At 37.6% G+C, this 23043-nt stretch overlaps 2 protein-coding genes and 5 non-coding genes across 7 annotated transcripts; 3 read left to right on the top strand and 4 right to left on the bottom strand.

Annotated features, from left to right (window-relative positions):
* The first annotated feature begins 1302 nt into the window (after positions 1–1302).
* Positions 1303–4666, top strand: LOC124406724 (slit homolog 3 protein-like). The gene has a single exon (XM_046882277.1). It carries the CDS (start codon positions 1393–1395, stop codon positions 4471–4473), a length of 3081 nt encoding a protein of 1026 aa, XP_046738233.1. The 5' UTR covers positions 1303–1392; the 3' UTR covers positions 4474–4666.
* Positions 4667–6135: 1469 nt separating this feature from the next.
* Trnai-aau lies at positions 6136–6209 on the bottom strand. The gene has a single exon. It is a non-coding gene; the product is annotated as a tRNA-Ile (tRNA).
* A 2660-nt stretch (positions 6210–8869) lies between these two features.
* Positions 8870–8942, bottom strand: Trnak-cuu. The gene has a single exon. It is a non-coding gene; the product is annotated as a tRNA-Lys (tRNA).
* Positions 8943–9386: 444 nt separating this feature from the next.
* Trnam-cau lies at positions 9387–9458 on the bottom strand. The gene has a single exon. It is a non-coding gene; the product is annotated as a tRNA-Met (tRNA).
* Positions 9459–10479: 1021 nt separating this feature from the next.
* Trnai-aau lies at positions 10480–10553 on the bottom strand. Its single transcript has one exon. It is a non-coding gene; the product is annotated as a tRNA-Ile (tRNA).
* Positions 10554–12430: 1877 nt separating this feature from the next.
* On the top strand, positions 12431–12504 carry Trnai-aau. Its single transcript has one exon. It is a non-coding gene; the product is annotated as a tRNA-Ile (tRNA).
* Positions 12505–15679: 3175 nt separating this feature from the next.
* On the top strand, positions 15680–20596 carry LOC124406725. Its single transcript, XM_046882278.1, has 5 exons — positions 15680–16138; positions 16898–17248; positions 17454–17674; positions 17972–18115; positions 18245–20596. The coding sequence occupies exons 1-5, from the start codon at positions 15835–15837 to the stop codon at positions 19649–19651; spliced, it is 2427 nt and encodes an 808-aa protein (XP_046738234.1). The 5' UTR covers positions 15680–15834; the 3' UTR covers positions 19652–20596.
* The last annotated feature ends 2447 nt before the right edge of the window (positions 20597–23043 follow it).

The following is a 23043-nucleotide window of genomic DNA, read 5'->3' as shown; positions in this document are numbered from 1 at the left end:
TACACTGTTCGCGAAAAGATTCAGCAGATGCGTGACACTCCGATTTAAATCCAAGTTATTCGTGTGTTGACGTTTTTTCGCAGCTTTCAACCGCGAGTAAATTTTAACGCAACTTCTGTTTTATTACGTGTAACTAGATTTCGCTGATACATTTTTGCCTCAGCTTCTTCATTATACCCTGGCTCGTAATTTTTGTGTATGCAAGAATGCAATCGTGACCTTAGAGTGTTATTCGTGCAACAGGAAGCGCGCAATTCGAAAATTGATAATTATCTTCTTCCCGTTTAACGTCACTTCACTCACTTGGTTATAGTCTCTATCAATCTGTCCGAGCTCTTCAGTTTCATCGTTGACAGTGCATGATACGCAACAACTTGCAATTCCAAACTGCTTAGATCGAGCATCGCCAACATCGCGGTGAAAAAGGTACACGGTTGTTCGGTGGACCCGTTTACTGTGTTCATAATCAACGCGGCAAGTGATTTCAGTGGCAGCATACCAACAAATGCGCTTGACGCACGCAATTTGAGATCGGCTTACTAGTTGCCGGATCTTTCCCAATAATCTTCTTGAAGCCTTGACGTTTATGTGTCAAAAGACACGATACATATATCTCCTTTATCATCAGTACCTGTCAACTGAAAACGTCGATACGTATACAAGCAATTAACTAACTATACTGTGGCTCTGAACCGAAGGTAAATACCTATACGTATGAATGATCGATTAGTAAATAATTTTTTTCAGCAAGAATTCATAGTGTAGAGAGTCAGCTATGTTGTAACCTTATGGGAGAATTTTTCGGTTTTGTATTCATTCTCTTTGTGACAATCTGAGTTTCAAACTAAGTCCTACCCTGTTACGAATCAGTTTGAATGAATCAGTAATTTCCAGTCATCGGTAAATAAATTTAGAGAATTTCTTGGCCCTGGTTATTTTCTCCTAATTTTGAGATGCTGTTGATTGTTAGATGTTTGATGTAGTAGCGATCAAATGCAAGCATAGAGTATTTTCAACAACACATCACTAGAATACGAAAAGATAATTATTTCTTGAAGCCTAGAGTTGTCAGAATTCTATATCACGTTATATAAAGTTCACTATTTCCATTTCATTGTAGGTGCGTTCGTAACTACAGGTAACTCTTTAATGTATTAATTTGATTCTTTACTCGACTTTTAAACTTGTGATGAATATTGGACAATCGACTGTAGTTAGGATGATTGAAAACGGTAACATCTTGGTCAATTTGTGAAACAGCGATGTAACTACACCTACTAATGAAATTTCTTATGGTTTTAGAATTCAAATACATGAGCATCGTACCATGACTGGATTTGATTCGAGCTGAACGCAGTTACCGAAATTAATCGGATCCACTAGGCGTCGACCATGAAGATAATCATTTCTACAATAACTTGGCTGCTTTTCGTCATCGCTTCTTGTACCTCGGCCAGCAAAAGGTGCAAAATCATAACGACCGATGATAATAGAAACAGCGTATACTCTTGCGTCCGGGCAACTTTCGACGATGTACTTGACGTTCCTGACGATGTAGAATGGTTACAATTTTCCATCTCAAAGTTTCCTCAACTTCCGGACAAAGCGTTCTCCAGGTTAGCCCTTCGCGGGTTATCTTTCTATAACTGCGATATCGGGCATATTCACCCCAATGCGTTCGAGGGTCTTCGAAGCCTGGAACAATTGACCTTTTACAGATCCAATATTCACGTTCTCAAAACTTCGTGGTTTGAAACGTTGAACAGCTTGACCCACCTTTTCTTGAACCGAAACGACATGGTGTACATCGAGCCCAATGTATTCTCGTTAATCCCCAAGCTCCAGTACTTGAACATCGAGGATAACAACCTTAACTGTATATCGACGAAAGTTCTCGATTCTTTAGGAACCCTGGAACACGTCCGCCTAGGCAAAAATCCTTGGCTATGCAGTTGTTATGCGGAGCTCTTGGAATGGATGAATGGGAGAGGCATCAATTACGGATTGAGAAACTTGATAAGAGAGAGATTGGAGTGCATGATCGAAGATGTAGATGCAGTTACAGAGTACTCGCTACCGATCTACAAGACATTTAGAAACATTTCAGTCTCAGAAAATGGATATATCGAAATGAGCTTAGCGAAGTCTGTTCGTTGCGTTGGAAAAAACCTTGCAGCTCTACATCAGATGCCAGATAACGCGATAGCAATCAGTTTCACAGACTCACAAATATACAAACTACCAGGATACGCGTTCTTCAGATTCGGAAACAGTTTAAGGAGCTTGTTCCTCACGAATTGCAGCATTAGCGAGATCCATCCAGAAGCATTCGTGGGCTTATCGAGGTTGAAGATACTGTACATAATCAACAATAGTATCACCACGGTGAAGAGCGAGTGGTTCAAGGATCTCCACAGCCTTGAGTACCTTGTCTTGTCTGGAAATGCAATCAAGTATATCGAGCCAAGCGCGTTTCTACTCCTCAGTAAACTGAAATATCTTACCCTAATCAACAACAGGATACAGTGTATGTCTCCGTACGCTTTCGACCCGCTGAAACGCCTCACGGAAGTTGTTTTATTGTACAATCCTTGGATGTGTGAGTGCCAGGAAGGACTTCGGAAGAGGTTACACGAGAAGCGGATTAGTTATACCGTATCACGTGGGCCATGCGTAGGCGGATACGTACAAGACAGCGATGACCTGTTTGATCAGACGTTCGAAAGACGAGAGGTAAAAGTCAAAGGTCAGAAAACTGGACTGGCAAAAGGTTCGGAAGTAACTCTGAAGGTTGACGGTAGAAATTGGATGAACAAACAAACGCCAGAAGTTACGGAGGAGGAAGTTGTTCACAATCGAAACATCGAAATTTCCAACTATGAATACTACCGTCTTCGAGCGGAAGAAGATCTGGACGATGCATTGGTATTGGAAGGAACAGACCTCAAAAGGACATCGGCTGCAAATGAAATGACTGCAGAGGTCGACGAAGAAAAGGAGTGGCATATAACAGTGGATCCATCAGAAAACTCGTACAATTTTCTCTGGAGCACAATATGGGTTGCTTCATCAATTCCTGCGGATGCAGAGATCATTAGATTTAAACGAAATAATATACAAACTATATTCACTGGCATTTTTGCGCGTTTTGGTGAGAACTTGAGAGTACTTGAATTTAAAGAATGTCCTATACAGGATATTGAGCCACAAGCCTTTGACGGGCTCGTAAACCTGGAAACACTTGCCCTCTCCTATAGTAATATCCATGTGGTTAGATCTGCTTGGTTTGAAAATATTCCGAATTTGCGAAAATTGAATTTAACACAAAGCCCGATTAGTGAAATCAGTCCTGGTGTCTTTGAAATATTGAGAAATCTGGAAGAGCTTGACATTTCACACAACAAATTAAACTGCATTGACATGAACGGACTCTCTCGCCTAAAAAAGTTAAATAAAATTCATATTCACGGTAACCCTTGGTCGTGTCTGTGCCTCAGAACTCTGAACGAGTGGCTAGACGAGCAGCGGATCCAGTACGATACTGATTTCTCTCTCGAAGAAATACTTTGGAATTGCACCAAGGAATATCCAAATTTAAAAACGGCCAGCGATCATGATACGAACTCTATCGACAGCATGAGTCCTTACGCCGAAGAAAAAATGCCGGAAACAATGAGAGTCGAGAATGTTCGGAGTTTCGAGAAGACCCAGGAAGAAACTTCAACCTTAGTGGGAAATTTAAAAATTATTCAAGTTGATGATAACAGCGCAGACTTGACCGTCATAGAACAAACAATTAATGAAAATGTTTCAACACCTCCTACCGTAGAATTATACACTGGGGTCCCTGAGGGCCGATGCTCGCTCGTTCATATGTGGCAGCGCAGATTACCGGTTTGGGTGTGTAAGGGTGGCGATATTCAGATCTTGGAACAAATCCCAAGCGATGCAGAGAGAATTTGCATCACAACCTCCGATATATCCGTCGTCCCAGCCAACGCTTTTGTGCGCTTTTCAAATTTAACAGACTTGGTTTTCGAGACCATCAACGTTAGCGACGCGCACCCATTGGCTTTTGCTGGCCTGAATAAACTGAGGAGGTTGATGTTCGTGTATACAAATCTAACGACAGTAAGATCGTCCTGGTTTCACAACCTCTCCAATCTTAGACAGCTTGAATTACCGTATAATTCGATCCTGGAAATCGAACCTGACGTATTTGAGTACCTGCCCAACCTCATAACACTCAGCATCGGGGGGAACAAGCTTAGGTGCATTTACACGAACTCTCTTTTGTCTTCAAAACATCTGAGCATTGTTACAATACAAGAAAATCCCTGGAAATGGAGATGTCATGAAGAATTGATAAATTTTCTTTACGCCCGTAACATTATTTACGAAATTTCCGGAACTACCGAAGGAAAACGCGCCATAACTAATTTCTTGGCATCCAATAACTTTGCGTCGAAATAGTCACGTACTTCTCACCTCACGCATGATAGTCTTTAGAAGAAGAAGAATGAAGTTAATATTCAAAAGCTGCGCTGCTCTAAATTACCCAGATTATCACTCAAGTGAAATACTTCACTCCACCGAAATAATGTATGTATTCACCATATCTGGCTACGGTATTTATAAATATAAGAGTTTATGTTACGATTACTCATTGCCTATAATTTAATTTTGCAATATCTAGGTGAATAGCTCCTTATATCAATTTCGCAGTCTCTCGAATCGAGCGATACTGATTTTATATCTGCTTGGATTTCTCTACTGCATATTAAGCTGGGCACGCATATCGCTACATGTAAAAGTAATAAAAGTAATGTGCGTATACCCCAACATACGCTGCATAGTTGACAAAAATATAACCAATACCTATTTTTATTACCCCGAGGTATTTTCACATATTTACGTCTTTTTTTCTGGTCCTTATAATTTATTAATAATAGAAAAAATACGATTTTTGAAACATCGATCGGACGTCTGTGCGCTAAGAAATTCGGAAATCCGATGTTAGAATGATAATATTCTACAGTCATACAATTTTATAATTCATTCAAAAAATCAGGTTTTTTTTATAGTTCAAGCGATCAGTTCAAACAATGTTTAAAATTACATTTCTCGGAATTGTTCGTATAACTTTTGGAGAGGAGTTTAACCACAAATTTTCTTGTAAACTCAAAATTCAAACTTGAAGGATGATCTACGCATTGAATGGAAAATTGCCATCTATAGGTACTGAATAGCTCACGAGAGAATCTGATAACGTGGCATGAATACCAATTATTATTCAATCGGTAATGTTACATTTGCAAAAATAATCAGTACGTCGCAGGCCGTAATCATCGAACGGGCGAGATGTAAGATATGATCGAAAAGCATTTGGCCGCAGGTATTTGAATTTTAAATCTCCACTGCACCAACGAACACGTACATACAATTGAACATGAAATACAAAGATAATTCCGAGAGTAATTCGCTCAATTAAGCCGACCGTCATCAACTCGACATTTCTCATGATTGCTCACGAGAAACAGATCTATGAACAATAAGCTGAATCGCAAATGATATCTGCTCCGCCAATCGAAATAAACTGCATAATATTCTGCATGAAACATATATTGCACACTTGTCGTTGCGTTTTTCAGCAATCCGTTAAATTTTCCTCAACGAGTTGAAAGAATTATAATTGGGATGTACGTTTGACAGAGTTGCAGCCATAATCGTAAACCATTCGACCATCAGTCCCATTGAATTGAAAAATTACCTACATTCCACTAGATCAATCAGTATTTCTTTCAGTGGTTAAAATATAAGTACAATAACATATGTGATGGTATATTCCGATGTGCTTATCTCATAAGATTATCCGAGTTTCACGCGATAAGCAAATCGCAGGGTCTAGATATATCTATGCATGCATGCAAACGATGAGTCAAAGTTATTTCATGTAGTCTGACCAACAACAAGTATTAACGAATTAAACAATCCCCAGGATTCGAGGACACCATGCATAATGCACAGTGATAACTGATTACAGGCAATCCTTGAAACCAATACACTTACGCGTGACATCGGGTCCTTACAGGTATGCCAAGTTGCCAATTAAAAGTGTGAGGAAAAAAAATAACGTGGCCCATGAGGGGATCGAACCCGCGACCTTCGCGTTATTAGCACGACGCTCTAACCAACTGAGCTAATGGGCCATGGTAAGGGTGGAGAGTGCATTAACTTATCAACCTTTCATTTATTCTTGGTGGATCGATTTTTCACATAAAGCACAGGATATTAACTATAACCGTACTAACGTCTGTACGAAGTAAAACACGAGTATTCACCATCCATGTTTCGATCCTGTAACAAGCTTCGAATATTTTTATTCTGACTACGTATTAATATCCTCTATCACACGTCAACTAAAGATCGTATTATACGACCAGCTATAATAACCTGTAATTTCTTGGCAGACTCAGACAAAACAAGGTATGCAAGTAGCTATAGGATAGCAGCTATTAAATATCACGATTGATGATAATCGGCAGAGAAAAAATAAAAATAAAAAAATTAAAAAATTACTCATGATCATAGGTTTCTCATCAAGCTGAAGCTGCAGTCTCAACATGTTTTGAACTTTTCTCTGTCATCGTTGAAAAAGGAACAGTACGTATATAGCCCTAATAAGACAGTTGATTATAACAGACCGGCAAGCGTGTTCATCGAGTGCAAGAAAAAGGTTTTCAGAAATTGCGGTGTACTTTAGACGGTGATATTCGGAAATCAAGTCCTGAGTCGTGACAAACGCCATATTGAATATATCGAGTTTCAGTTTCATGTGATCGTGCGAGGAAAGGTAAGTCATTATAGTTCACCATGGATTCAAGCTCATTTTCAGCGAGCTGCGTGAGGTTCGATTGTCTGATCGTTTTCATCGTACATTGGGTTATAGATCCACGGACGGACGGACCATCGATCATCTCCTTATATAATTGCGTCGACTTTTTCCTGCAAGACATTAGATGCTGGTATGGATAATATCCAGTCATAAAATTAATAAGGAGCACAAAAGGGATCTAGAAGTGTGGAGTACAGTCCCAGCGTATGATTTTCAACCTTGGAGCTCGCGATCTATCAATCGCACTATAAGCTTTGATATATATCGATCACTTCTGGACTTAGATTCGTCCAGCAATTGATTATTCATTGTCACCGTAAGTCCATTCACATCAAAGTAGGGACGCGTTCGAATCACTGCAGGCGAAGGTATACGAAAACACCGATGAACGACAATGAAGATGCTACGATAAGCGTTTTAACATGGTCATTTACACTAATGTATTCACTCTAGTATCATTTTACTGTTTTAAATATGATTGAAGTTGATTTAGATTTGCTTGTCGTCAACGAGTAATTAATATCAATTCAGATGAATGTTTCCAAAGGCACCGATTATGCACCGATATAATAACAAAGCATTGACCAAAATAATCGAAGAATATTTCTCCTTTGATTCGAAAACGACGCTTTTTTGCGTGAGACATTCGGTAGAATTTATACGTACTGATACCCCTAGTCCGAATTCGGTTTGGTGGATTCCCATTTCGTGGGGCTCAGACTGTACCTCATATTGCAGCATCCTTCACTCACAAAAAAAAGTTCATTATACGATGCTCCACTCCACGAGCAGACGGATTCGACCCATAGCAATGCACAAGGGAGTAGAGTTTTTTGGTTACCTGCAATCGCTCTATACACGTGTGTAGCTGAACAGGAATCGAAAGAACTCACGAGAATATATCTATAATTTTAAATCTATTCTTAAGCTACACATTGCTCTATTCCTTAGCTATTTAACCAGGGAATATTTTTGAGGTTAAAAACGATAGCAGCATTATCAGGTTTCTCTAAAGAGGTATAAAAATCGTACTCATCGAAGCCTGCAATTCTTTTTTAAAACAGATATTGGCTTCCGGAAAACGCTGAGATTCAGATTAAAATAATGGTGAAATGACTAGAAAACTTGAACGACAATTTGTCGAGATTGATAACGAAAAACCAGCCGAATACGTTTGAAGGGAAATATGAACTTTGAATTTTAGTTTTTCCAATCTTTGATGCGCCAAATGAACTTTCGTATACAAGCCAAGTTCGCAAAATTTCCGAGCATCAATCAACCACTTTAGAATGATTGGGACATTCCGTGATAGGCAGTGGAATTTTTACCATTCCTTATCCTTCATCTTCGTTAATTCCAATGTACCAGCCCGAATGTACGCAGGCACATATTGGCAGAGAATGCATTACTATGAATTGATATTATTATCATAGACTCAGGAATCAAGGTATATCCAACAGGTATAACGGCAATGAGTATACGCCCCAACGAGCACAACCTCAGGCTATTCACCTAACAGCTAACAGTTAGCTTTTGTATTTTTGAATAGAAATATCAATAGCGAAGTGCAGGCCGAAGCCTTCGTGAATACAGTAGCACTCGCGAAGCTAGTAGAGCGGAAAGTGGATTAACGCCCTCGTGGTATCTCCATGGTATACTTACATTTATAGGTACTTACGAAGACCCATATACTTCCAACAGTTGTGCAGAATTGAAAAATTTCAGACAGTTTTATTCGAGCAGAAAAATATTTTATTATTACTCGAAATTGTTAAATTTATAACGATATTGATGACAGTAATATCATTTGTTTTTAAATTTGAAGTTTTCAAAGTAATAAGAACAGCACGTACCATCGACATTGTTATAATTAAAGACTGATCGTTCTTTGGCAAATTTTTCAAGCATCAAAATTTTCGCAGACATTGAAATTTAATTAAAACTTGAGATGCAAAAAATAAAACAAAAATTATCCGCCCAACGTGGGGCTCGAACCCACGACCCTGAGATTAAGAGTCTCATGCTCTACCGACTGAGCTAGCCGGGCTATGACTCAAGAGCAAAACTTATAGCTTATAGCAGTAAATATGGTTAGCTAGGTCTAAAAATTCACTCACATTCCGAGTCTCTGATCTAATTTTAAATGTAGTGTGTGCAATACATTGGACTCTGTAAAGAAAACATTTAATCGGGGTTACCATAATTCCACGAATTGTTGATGAAGATGTAATAGTTTTGCGTGCCAAAAATCGTCACTGGGTGAATTTGTTTGATAAATAAACTGCCAGATTTTTCAATTCAAATCATGCATATAAAGAATCACAATTGATCAAGAAATCAATACCGGAAGTTAGATAACTAAGCAGTATTTATCTATACCGATACCAGTAAAAACAGATTATCGATAGTTACACAAAACCAGAATCCCTGCAAAACATACAAAACCAGTGACCATGAAAAAATAGCTGAAAAAGACGCCAAAAATATCAGCTAGCAGAGCGTGGTTTCGATCCACGGACCTCTGGGTTATGGGCCCAGCACGCTTCCACTGCGCCACTCTGCTCTTGTTTCTGAGAAGTCCTTAGAACAATATATAAACATAATTTGCTAACCGGATGTCCGTCATTGATTCAAATTATTCGTATTGAGCGAATGAACGGCTGACTGATTGAAAATTACATCCTTTTTGTAGTCTTAACAGCTGAAATGAAAATGACAAATATTTCAGATCGGCAATGATAGAATTGTGAGTAGAAAAAATTAGTGGTTTTTGATGGAAGACGCTATCGCGTAAAATTAGGCGTGCCTTTGCGGGTGTTTTGAAAAAAAATTTTGCGAAAAGGATATTTTATAGTAATTTCAGAGTAGTTGATAACATCGCGATCTGAAGACTGAGGACATGAACTTTACACAATTCAGGGCACACCTATCTTCGGAAACATGTTATCCTGCGTCGAAATCAACAGATTCTGTACCTACTGCTTCCCTTGCAGGGTGTATGGGTGAGCTCAACGGATAAGAGGAGAATACTCTTACCGATGTTCGGTGTGGCAAATGCTCATAATTTCTCTCACGATCAAGAGTGAAAAAAAGATATTTGGTTGCTGGAGCAGACTGACGCGATTCGAAATAAAATAATACGATTTTGTAAAAAAATTTAATCCTTCTGAAATTTGAGTTTACGAATTTCTTTACTCATTATATATAAATGCAGAAATACGCGGTGAACTAGAATTGTGTGCAAAACATTTTCATATTCAACAAAATTAAATGAAAAAATTAATTACCGACCTATGGAAGATCGTTGGATCAAATATTGAGGTAAATTGATGTTGGGATTCTAGAATTTTTTCACAGAATTTTTTTCATAAAAACAAATGATGCTAAAATATTTTCAAGGAATAAGTCAAAAGTTCTCACAACATTAAGCCAAGCCAACATTTGATAGATGAAATTTATCTTTACTGTAACAATTGTAGTATTACATAGAACCTGAGAAAGAAATATCGGATTTATTTATACAAGGAAATTTGAGAGCTGATTCAAGTAAATTTATCGAAACGACCCATAATTTTGCAAAAAAGTGGCCCATGAGGGGATCGAACCCGCGACCTTCGCGTTATTAGCACGACGCTCTAACCAACTGAGCTAATGGGCCGTCGAAAAGGAACTAACAATAGACATTCATAGATACATAAACTCGATTAAATTCAATCTAAACCTAAAACCCGAGTTTTGGGGGAAAAAAAAGAAAACTATCAAACTGATAACCGAAATCTGAAAAAAATGGGGAACAACAACCGCTTTTCAATTCAATAATGAACCGGAAATCTCTATCGATTTGTGAAATATTTTCCTATTTTGCAACACGTATTATATAAATCCGTAAGCCTGTGTGGCAGATCTCACAATCAGTAAAAGATAAAGCGATGGGCTGTGCTGCGAGCATCCAAAGTCAGGACGAAACGTGCAGGTCGACAAGCTGCAAGTCAGCTGACCGAACGCATGAACAAACTTGTCTGTGCCTGTTCAGCACGCGTCTCATCCTGACCGACTGCATCATCGTTTTGCAGCAAGACGACTCGTTCAATTCATGTTACCAGTTGGCACGGGAATTTTACTGATTATCATAACAGCTTCTGATGACCGATAAACGAGTTATCCCGTAATTTGACAATGAGCTGTTTATTCTTCATATCGAACAGAAGAAGGAAATTAGACGATCGTGAAGTTTAGTCTACGATCTAAACTAAATCGCTTCTAAAATGATATTTTTTTTAGGGTGATTATTGCGAGAATAAATATATTAAAATCACTCCAATCAATCGTACCAAAAATTTTCTGAATGTCAGGAGTTATGACTAAGCCGACTGATTTATAAGATGATGACTTTAATGAAATTTCAGTGATGGACAACATGGCAATGAAATTCTCGAGTGAATCCAACGTGCTCATAAAAAATCCTAGGAGACTCTGTGCGTACCTAATATACATATATGGATACGTTAGGACTCACGTTGACCCATTATCCTGGGGCTAGGGAGCTAGGATATGCATGCATCCGAAGTAATGGCATACACTTACGCAATCTGAGATTCGATCGAGTGTATGCTGCCGTTAGATCGATACAATTTTTTAAGTTATATCGCCCACGCTAGTACAACCCAGAGTCATCCAGACAATGGCGAAAATGTGGGCAGTGAAACGATATCAAATTAAGAATCTTGTGTGCCAGCGACACAGGTTACGTGAATCACACTCGCAAATCTTTTGGCACATTGAATATTAATGGATTTGCAATGGCTTTAGGAACGGTTGCATATTTTAAACTCACCCAATGGAAATGAGAAATCGAGCAGATAGTGCGAGGAGAAAACAATTTTTATAAAATAACACTACGCTGCCTGCAAAAGTTATTGAATATTGCTATGACATTGTCAGAAAATTTTCCTGATTATGAAGAAAACGAATTTTTTTCACTTCATTTTTATGAAACGTAATAAATCAATTCGTTTCGCTTACAATTAGCGCGAATGCGCCTGTTGGTTGATCACTTGTAGTAACGATACGCTTGCTGCGCGTTCTCTTCTTCAGGCGCATGCAATGGGACGTTTGTTAAATTTTTCACAATATTACAAGAAACGCATTGTTCATGCACGAGATAAACTTATGCGGTCAAAAACTGCTTATTCGCTTCACATGCATGAAAATTTTTAAAGGGAAACAGATATTTTAAAATACAAGAATCGAATTGCGACAATATTGAGACGCGGTTTTTTAAGGTTTTTTAAAGAACTTTGATGATTTTAATTATCATTTGAAATACTATTTAAAATAAAAACGAAAGACACGAATAGCATCGGCTTGGTAATGACAGGACGAAGCTTTAGTTTGATTCTAAGTAAGGCCCTTCAGTAATTCGATCTAGTGTAAAGTGAGCACGAAAAGTTTTAATTTTTATTATAAAATTTGCAATCGGTACAAAAATACTACAATTTTTTAACATAATAGTTTAAACTTTCCACCCTTTCCGACGGCCCATTAGCTCAGTTGGTTAGAGCGTCGTGCTAATAACGCGAAGGTCGCGGGTTCGATCCCCTCATGGGCCACGTCAAATTTTTTTATCCGTTTTAATTCTCAACCCCCTCGATGTGTAAATTCCTTTTGGACTCATAGATATGGACAAATAATGCGCAAATTGAACGTCATTTACTTGCGTAAACGTACAAAAAAAATATTTTCTAAAACTGAATAATTGAAATCGATTCACTGAAAGTTGTAGTTAATCGAAAAAGTATTTTGCTGTGCAATGTTTCTATGTGTCAGGAATTGTTTGGAAGTGACCATTTAATGACGTGTAAATATTGCTGGTAGCGGTATTGATTCTATGTTTAATATATGAACAAACACATCGCATGTTATAGGCGTGAATTATATATAAGAGGTCCTGAGGTGATATTCGAATTAGCAAGAGCACCACGGTATGTGGTTGCAAATAGTACTGATGTTCTAAAAAAAATATTCATATTACTACTCTATACATCATTATCAGCAATCCATGAAATTATACGGTAATATTTGTTTTTTACATGCAAGAATAATAAGTCTAGCTATGATATGCAAAAATATTTGATCGGATAAGTATTTCGTATATGCATGTACAGAAGTGAGTTGTGTTATCTCTCCTATTATTGGCCGTAAAAATTTGAGTGAAAAAATTCATACTAATCTCAAGTTTTCGAATTTTAAAACTGATCAGACTAATTCTTCAGCGTCTTCAGTTTATTTAAGAGATTTTAAATAACCCGCCATGGATGATTAGACGTCTATGGTGTGTATTCATACAATTGAATCAGATATACTGAAAATTTAGAAACAGCATAGTGTTAGCTATAATGAGCGCGATACTGCGGCTAATTCTGTAACCATTTCTCCAAGGCGCTAGAGTTAAAATTGAACAGAAACGCGAACGAGAAGCTATAATAAAACAGTTTCTATAAACCTGGCGCCTGAATTTGTTAAAACATATTTTCTAAAAATTATATCTCAGTAAAGGCTCACGTTTCTCAAATGCAATATGCTCTGACCATAATCCATGTCCAATTCTATGGGTTCCGCGTAACGTAGAGCTGCGTGTATTGGGCACTGAAATAAATAAAACAATATATTTATTAAAACGCATATATGCCAATTTACTCATTATTCATTACTGGATTAGCAATAATCCGTGATGTGAATAATAGTACAGATAAGTCCGTTATCTGAGTTCTGTGCGTTTGTAACGTTTGTAAAATTACTGTAACTGGACCTACAACGAGAATCATAAATGGAAAGTAGGATCTTTTCATACGATTATTTTTCAACGAAAGTCAAATTTTCGATTGCAGCTTGGGGAAGCTTGATTTCACGTCGCCATACGTAAGCGAGATGGCTTCAAGATGTGCGAAAAAATTCCACAATATGGTAACTACTTTGACTGGATCGGTAATGTTCAGTCGTGCTTGTCGAAAATTTTCCACTACTACGCGGCACTGGCGCCATCTTATGTATAAGGTGACGCACGTATATGGAAGCTAGGCAGAATAATTGTCGATTTGTAACAAACGATGAAATAATTTGTTAGAATTTTCTATTTAGCATTGAAATACGATGTTAATTTCATTCAATATTAATTGTTATTTCGGTAAATATCAGTGTGGTATGTTTCAATTGTGAAAGCTGCTCAGGCTGGTGTTATTTTAAATAGAAAACAGTGTTGCCAGATTTGCGGCGATCGAACACGAATTATGTAAAATCTAAATTCGAAAAATACACCATAATCGACGTTTCTGAATGCCTACAATAGAAAATTTAGCAATTGAAAATTGCCCACGAAAAGAAAGAAAGAAATTCTGTGCTGTCAAAGAAATTTTGACGCCGATCCGCCTGTCCCCCGAACTAGACAGGCACTTTCTTGCTTAGGCCGTACATTTTTATTTTCCTTTCTTGCAGCTGACTTACTGGCCACCAGCTAACCATCTGCACTAAATAAGTATACATATTTGTCCATCCGCTAGCGCGCATTTATGGACAATAATCAATTTGTCCAATTTACACGTGTAATATTTGGGTGATGAAAATTTCGTTGCAAGCATTGTTCTTCATGCTGATCTAAAAACACTTTCCACACTCTATGACTCGGCGAACGAACATATTTATTGCATACATACATACACGCGAGTAAACACGTATTTTTTATCAACGTGGCGATCCCCGCGGTAGAAATGAATACCGTTCGTTGATCGTTCCCATAATAAAAGTTGTGAAAATTAAAGTACATCGGGGTTTAATTTCTATGAAGGAGGTAACCAAATCGAAGGATGTATCAATTTTCTGCTTTCTTTAAGTCATGAAACTCCTTGAACTAGCCCACATTTATGTCTAAAGCCAAAATTGATGGGCAATATTGTTCAACTTCCCACGGCAATATTTCATGAATACATAAACTTGCCGATCTCACGACAAAGAACATAAACATAATATTCTAAAAATTTGTAGACCGCAAATGTTTGATCAAATCGATCAAACATAATCAAATTATTCGTATTGATCGTTTTGTATAGGTTGTAAACTTGGCATCAGCTATACGATGATCACAAACGGAAGACGGTTCTATGTATGAAAATAGAGTTATTAAAATAATAAATGAATCCAAAAGCCTCGAACGAAGAAAGTTATGACAAACTCAATGCAGATTATTTGGTATAGGTATATATTTTACCTGTAATATCGTGAAGAATAACTGAGCCGCGGTGAAGAACGGAATACAAATTGAATTCCGCATTGAACACGGTAAACAAATGACGGTCTACAGATCGACGTTAAACATACCTATATCGATGAGAGAACGGTCGGTCAAATTTCGTCATAAAGTGGAGTTACATTGATATCGATCTAATTTTTAATGACGGAAACGAATTTGATACGAGAAAGAGATAAAATAAATGAAAATAAGACGAGTATTAACCTGTCATGCCGTTTTGTTGACAGCCCAGGGCGCCAAAGCGGGTTATAGACACACATACAAGCAGGCAGGCAGGCAGGCAGGCAGCATTATTTGAACACCCGTCTGATTCATGGCGCGCGGACAGGCTCGTGCGAGTTTGGCAACGCCGCCGGCAGACAAGTCCCATCATGCACCGCGTTCGCGGAACGGTAGGTCGGCCGTCGAGCGAGTATCGCATGAGTATCGGATCAGCGGGGCAGAGGGCGCCCCCACCCCGGCGCATTTCGACCCCCCCACTCCGATCAGCGGAGGTAAAGCAGTCTATGAAAAGAAGGCGAAGGCGTAGGGAGTGTGTGCATTAGTACTCTTCTTGCCCATCATCGATGTGTTGTTTGTGGTCCGTAACCGTGCTAAATTACAATACCGTGTTTGAACTAACGGTAGATCAGTGAAAATGCCGCTGAGTATAGGAGTGAATCTTCGAGTAACAGGCCACTGCCATCAGGGAGGCCGAAAATACATGGAGGATATGTTTAGCGTAGCATACCAGCAAACTGCCGACGACAAAGACCTCGAGTACGCTTTTTTCGGTATATTTGACGGGCATGGCGGCGGTGAGGCGGCCACGTACGCCAAGGAACACCTCATGGACACTATCGTCAAACAGAAGAACTTCTGGTCTGATAAAGATGACGATGTTTTAAGGGCCATACAGGATGGATACAACAACACCCATCAGGCTATGTGGCGACAGCTCGGTAAGTCGTCGTCAGGTTACCCTCCCGCGCTATTCCCGATGCCCCCCCCCCCCTCTCCTCCCACCACCGATCACGAGCCTCTGCCCGTCTCCCCCCCTCCGCCGCTCCCGTCCTGCCCTCCTGTCTGCCTCCGCGCCTATACTTCCGAATGAGATTTAGGTTATGTAACCCCCAGGTAACCTCAATTTAATTCTCGGTTTCACTAAACTTGATCCTGTCCAGCGAAGGGGACGCAATTACGCCGTACCTGTTGTTACGACGCCTCTATGCCCGCTCAAAATTCCCGAACACATATTTTCCGAGAATTAATTTTAATACTGATGATAGTAAGATAGAGCCCTGCAACAGGCTAGGTGTCCAGAGATTCTAAAGGTTCTTGATGTATCGCGAGATTTCTCCCTCCTCTCAACAGTACATAAGTTTCCTTGAATCTCGTTCTCATCCTCGATATTTGACAGACTCGTTCTCATTGATCAATTTTGGAATCGACCAGAACTCCGTTGCTTACGAGATATTTGTTTTTTATTTGCTTTGTCTAGATTTTTTTCGGCACCAGTGTGTCAACTTCATATCATATTCAATGTTACAGTGTTTTTTTTGGTTGCAAACATGTCAAATAAAAATAGAAATACATTTCCATAGTCTGTTTTTATCGGCTGTGAGAAAATCCACTATTTCAATCATTTTAAATCTAAGACAGTACAAAAGAAGTCCTACATTCTGTAGTTCTTATAATAAATGAATTTTATTTTTCTACAGATAAGTGGCCGAGAACCGCTTCGGGTCTTCCTAGTACTGCCGGTACAACGGCAAGTGTTGCTTTCATCCGAAAAGGAAAAATTTACATAGGTCATGTCGGAGACTCAGGAATTATTCTTGGGTACCAGGATGAAGGAGAACTTTATTGGAAGGCTAAAGCTCTCACCAAAGACCACAAACCAGAAAGTAAACGTGAGATGACCAGAATTCAAGCTTGTGGCGGTAAAGTGGTCAGTAAATCTGGTGTACCTAGGGTGGTATGGAACAGACCAAGAATCGGACACAAGGGACCTGTTCGTAGATCAACTCATATTGATGAGATTCCGTTTCTTGCTGTCGCTAGGTCATTAGGTAAAAGAAAATTGGAAAACTTATTTCTTTGCATACTCATCCATGTTTTATGAAGCTATATACGAATAATGTAATCAGATATTAAGCATAATGTACAGAGGCAGTCTTCACCTTACTGCAAGAAGTTGCATTCCACCAGCCTGGTATTACTCAGTACAGTATATTAAACAGATACTTAGAAGGATATGTTTAATGTTTGACACAGGTGATCTTTGGAGCTACAACTCTGAACTTGATAAGTTCGTTGTATCGCCTGAGCCTGACGTAGCTGTTGTAGCAGTGGATGTCAAATCCCATCGATGTCTTATCTTTGGAACAGATGGGTTATGGAACATGCTGTCTCCACAGTTAGCTGTATCGATTGTCCAAAATGCCGAAAGACACAATGAAAAACATCTTATTGCTTCTCAGCAAACTGGCAATGGGGTATGTTCGCACAAGTGATACTAACGTTGCGATTATTCTGGTTTACATAATTTTGTTGCCAGAAGTTGTTTGTCTTGAAGGATTTGTTTGATAAAGAGCTATGTCATAAAAATTTACCAATCTTTTGAAATTACAGGAACTAAAAATCAGGGTTTATTACAGTACACATATTAATGTAATAAAATATCAGATTAACTGAATATTCTCAAAATGATATGTGGAAGGTCATATATTTCCTTCAAATTGTTCATTCATTGTCAGATTATGAACCTTAATTGATTGCAATTACCATTGCAGCATACAGATGTACAGATGTGGATAAATCCATCCAAAAGTCTGGTTGATAGAGCCTTGGAAAGGTGGTCATCAACAAGACTCAGAGCAGACAACACCAGTGTTGTTACTCTAATGCTAGATCCACCTGGACCCTCACGAACTGAGGTAAGCTGAATTGTGTGAGAAAATGATCTGTTTCGTGTGTTAAATTTTGAACTGTACCGCAAAGGAACAAAAAAATTACAACAATATATGCTGAATTGTAAGCTAATTGATGTTACATGTCTTTTCCAGGTTTTGCTTGGTCAGAAGAGTTGCAAAGAAAAGGAACGTCCGATATCACCAAAAGAAATTCCCCAACGGGTAATACTTTCCCCAGTGCCCAGTACTTCTGAACAAGTCGAGTACGAGCCAAGTTATTCGACAAAACCTGAAATCAATCCTAATTCGTACGCTACCCAACCGCAACCACCGGTACCGAATTTCGCAAAGACTGATGAGAGTGAAAATGAGTCTAAACAACCAGATTCATCCGATAATATTGTGGATGCTATGGGAAAAATTACAGAGGTAGCCAATATTTTACACAGAGAAAGGCTACCTGCAATGACAAAACCTTTAGTAGAGCAGCATAATCCGAATTCGAAAAGTCAACCACACACTGTTACAAAGCCTTTGGCTAAATGTTCGCAACAACGTCATGAAAGTCCTCAAAGAGAACTACGCAGTAGAGAGAGTATACAAGTTGCCGAGGTATCATCAAGCGTTAGTTCTGAAAGTGTACCACGAACAGAAGGTTCAACAAAATCGGAAGACGTGTCTACAACAAAATTGGAGAAAAGTGATCAGGCTGTCCATTCCAAAAGGATACCTGATCACAAATCAATGGGAAGTCAAAGTAATCCTAACTTACAAAGTCTGAACAGACAAGTGCCAAAACCCAGCAGAATGTCTGATCATAAAACCAAAGAAGAATCAAATAATTTGCACCATATGGTCAGACAAAATGCATTTAATGGTTCTTGCGAGGAATTGAAACCTGGCACAACTGTTGGTATGAAACGAAGACATAGCACATTAGCACAGGCTGATGAAAGTTGTAGTTCGGAACCTAATCTAAAGAGGCGAACGCGTTCGGAGGATCAGAGAATTCTTCCGATAGACGAAAACGACCCAGCAAATCAGGGTAAAGATGGTCATCCTCGACTATCATGGCCAGATAAATGGGAAGTTACTGGAGAAGGACCTGAAAATACAAGGACCAACCAGAGAAGAAGTCTGGAAAAGAAGGCTACACCCGTGAAAACCATTAGGAGGCCTTCAATAAATGGTGGAAATCGAATACAGCTGAGAGGAAGTTTCACCATTCAAAGAGAAAGAGTAAATATAACGAGTACGCCTGACTTACCACCGCAGAGATGGTTACGATCTGATACAATCGCAGCTACCCCTATTAAAACTCTACGCTCAAGGAATGTTGATATCATGGGTCATACGGTACCGCCTCAGATGGCCAGTCAATACGATATCGTGAAAGCGAACAGACTTTCATTGCCCAGTAAATTGAAGCAAACATCATCTTCAACTGGGTCGCCAGCGAGTCCAAGCGGTTCAGGTATAGCGAAACGGGTAAAATCACCGTACAATCCCAGCGCTCGGTCACTTTCGACCCGGTCTAGAATAAAACGCCTCAGTAAATAAAGGTAACATAATAATAACAAAAGTTATGAGAAAATTTGAATTAGGGCCAGTGTATCTGCCTTAAATGCGGTTGAAACGCACTTTATTATACTTGCATTCCTTGTTTAATTCAATTCAATCATTTCTCACTCTTAGGCACATTTGGTAAGAAAATCGAAACCGCGTTTTATTGTGTAAAGTAGAAGTCGCGCAAAATCGATTTCTTTATGTTTATTTATGTATACTCCAATTTAACAGTGAAAACTATTTTCAAAGTAATCCCAATGAATTTTCACTATCAAAAACGATGGGTAGTTAACCTTGCCCTAATATTATTTATACTAACTAACAAATTTTCCAATCATTATGTTTACCCCACCTGCGTTTCATCTCATAATAATGATTTTAGTTCTAAATTTTTATTTTTCTTCTGCAGTTGTATCTTCATATTTCAAGAAGTATACTTCGCAAATATGCTCTGAACATTTGAGGTACTTGAAGACATCTATACCTTTGAGATATTTTTCTATGGATATTCGATCATTTTTTCTTCCGAAACAATTATCATTTTATTATATAACGTTAGTCCATCACTTCATAAAGATGACATTTTGAAATCTTCATAATTACACCAATAGTAATTGAATATTCGATTATCCCTAAATAATGCTTAAAGTAAATAACAATACGATAAATGTGTCATTTTTCTAGTTCTTTGTCTATTTTCCTCTTTTTCTTTCTGATAACAGCATTTTAAACTTCTCAAACTCTACTTGTCAAATCCAATAAATGGAAAAAAAAATTCACTTGCTTGTTGCAAGTATCTTTTAGTTTTACTATATTTTTGGCAGTTTAGTGTTTGTTACATCATAACTTTAGGAACAACTTGATAGGTGAAATATAAAGATGGTGCAGATGATCAGGAGGCTACAGATCAATTCTGTTCAAACTACTTTTGTGTTTGAAGGAAAAAATGTCCGGTTATTGTACAAATGACGATGATTTTGTACCTATTGATAGAATAAATAGAGTAGATCTATATATGACGCATGTGTGCTTTAGTTACCGTTCTACTTTTCGTACTTCATTTATTTTTCATGGTATATGGTCATTCGAAAGTGTTGATGTATAATTTTTGTAACCAAAACATTGGTGCTTTGAACTGAACAGCCAAAATTCAGTGAATGGAGCGTAGTAGTGTTACTGCGTCAGGATGAACGGACATTTTTTTTCTTTTCATTGATCAACGATCGTGAATTACCTTTCTCTTCGTTCAAAAAAGAAAACTGATTTCATTTACAGTAAAAGCTGTTTCACTTCTATTTCGAATATTTCTCAGTGAGTGTGCTTATAGTCTACGCAAGCCAGCGGTGATTTTAAGAGTGGAAAAACTTGTAGCGAAGATGAACTGTATGAGGTGCAACACTATTCGTAATTCAAAATCTTTTCTTAATAGCAAATTCAAAGAAAATGCAGGGATTACAACATCAGAGGATACTGTGTACAATTCATTTCTGGTGTCCACCAACCAATATTAATTCGGTTACAAATTCATTTAGCGCAAACAATAAAATTTTTTTCCTATTGTAACAAAAAAAAATTTATTTTCACTTGCTCTAACTTAATTATTTTTGTTGGTTGGTTGCTAGCACTAAAATACAGTAAGTGCTACTAAATTTTTTACATTCACTGATTTGCCTTTGCTAATAGTCGTAAAAATTCAGTAGGAGCTTTGTGACCAATATTAGTGAGTAAATATGTACAATTACAATAATTATATAGAGTTGTTGAAAGATCTATATTTATGAGAGAATGAAATAATTGTCTTCTGTGGAATAGCAAACCGACATCTGTTGTGCTCATTTACTGTAACTTTTTAATTCCAAATCGAATAATTTCCGTTTCGCATAACTGTGATATAAAATAAATTTTTAAATACGTGTGCAATCAAGTTATGCATGTATATTTTACTGCATTCCAATATTCTTATATAATTCATATATTTCCAAAATGATTCATATTTTTTTTTATTATTTCTACTTATGGATTCTGTAGAAGTAAAAAAAAAGATTACCTGTGTGAAGTATTTGAATTCCTGAATTCTGTCAGTTCTATTTATGTTAATGTATGCATTAATGACATTGATGAGCTACTTAACAATTTAAGTTAGGTACATCATTTCTTACAGGCCACCAATGCGAACGAAATGTCTTACAGGAATTACATAACGAGTACAAACAATTCTTGATATTTTGCTTTATTTGAAATCTTTATCATTTCAACCGAATATTGAATCTTTCAATTTTAGTACTATGGTATTTGAATTGGAACATAGATCACAATGCAATCATTTTCTCAATGTCAACAGCAGGAATGTAACTTGTACAAGTTGGATAAATGATTTGGACGAAATTCAGAAAACAAAAACAAGTTATTTAACGCGGCAATAACATGTATGCACAAAATTTCTAGATTTATTTTACATCACTTCAGTCTTGGGATGCTTATTGCCTATGCAAGGAAACATTACTTTGTAAACTTTATCAACTTTATCCGCGTTGAAACTACTCTAAAATAGAATGATTAGTTATTATTCACTGAAAATTTTATAAAGTTGATACAGCACAATGGATGTCCGTGAATGCTATATAAGTCATTGTTGATAGGTAATAATTAAACTAAGAAAAACAATTTTAAACTTGATATATACAAGAAAAGTATATACTTTGTGTATAAACAAATTTCAATCACAATGAAAATGAAAACGTGCCTATATGATAGTTACCAGCTGGATACAGAGATCTAAGTTTACAGCTTTTAAATTGTGAATCATACTGATTAATGGTATACTTATGTATGAAATATACCTATTCATAAATAGGTGACAATATGAAATATATAAGTATTTTGTAAGAATGTAATTTTACTGTAGCTGAACCATAGTTTAAAAAGAGATAGCCTTATCGTTTATAAAAAAATTTGAATAAAAGTGTGATTACATTACGTTTTTAAACTGTATATTTCAATAAATAAAGTCGATTCTTCAGAAATATCGAATATTTGTATGTTCTTCACCGTCATGTTTTAGGGACGTATTTCACGAATGATAAGATACATCATTTGTTAGTATCCATATTATGCAGTATATGATAGTAAATATCTTATTATACCATATTTGCACAATACCCGATCATTCAAACGGTAATCATATACAATTTCCACAAAACTCTACCACGCATGTACTATATCAATCTGAAGTGGTCAGGGATTCCAGCCAACATCCGTTATGCATTGCAAGGGTAGAAAAAGATTCACGCGATTCTCAATGAGTCTTTTCCTGAGGAACGTTGAAAATGTTTAAACTTACATGGGTGGGATAGGAAGTGGTAAGTTTAGTAATACTCTCATAATAG

This window comes from Diprion similis, chromosome 6 (genome assembly GCF_021155765.1).
Source record: "Diprion similis isolate iyDipSimi1 chromosome 6, iyDipSimi1.1, whole genome shotgun sequence".
Lineage (NCBI taxonomy): Eukaryota > Metazoa > Arthropoda > Insecta > Hymenoptera > Diprionidae > Diprion > Diprion similis.
Note: the sequence above shows the minus strand (reverse complement) of the source record. Positions and strands in the feature narration are given on the sequence as shown.

Bases quoted from the DNA above. Each gene is read 5' to 3' on its own strand.
- LOC124406725 (XM_046882278.1), top strand. From the start codon at position 15,835: ATGCCGCTGAGTATAGGAGTGAATCTTCGAGTAACAGGCCACTGCCAT. The intron at 17,249-17,453 runs GTAAAAGAAAAT...TGTTTGACACAG, and splicing joins TGCTGTCGCTAGGTCATTAG to GTGATCTTTGGAGCTACAAC. The intron at 18,116-18,244 runs GTAAGCTGAATT...TGTCTTTTCCAG, and splicing joins CTGGACCCTCACGAACTGAG to GTTTTGCTTGGTCAGAAGAG.
- LOC124406724 (XM_046882277.1), top strand. From the start codon at position 1,393: ATGAAGATAATCATTTCTACAATAACTTGGCTGCTTTTCGTCATCGCT.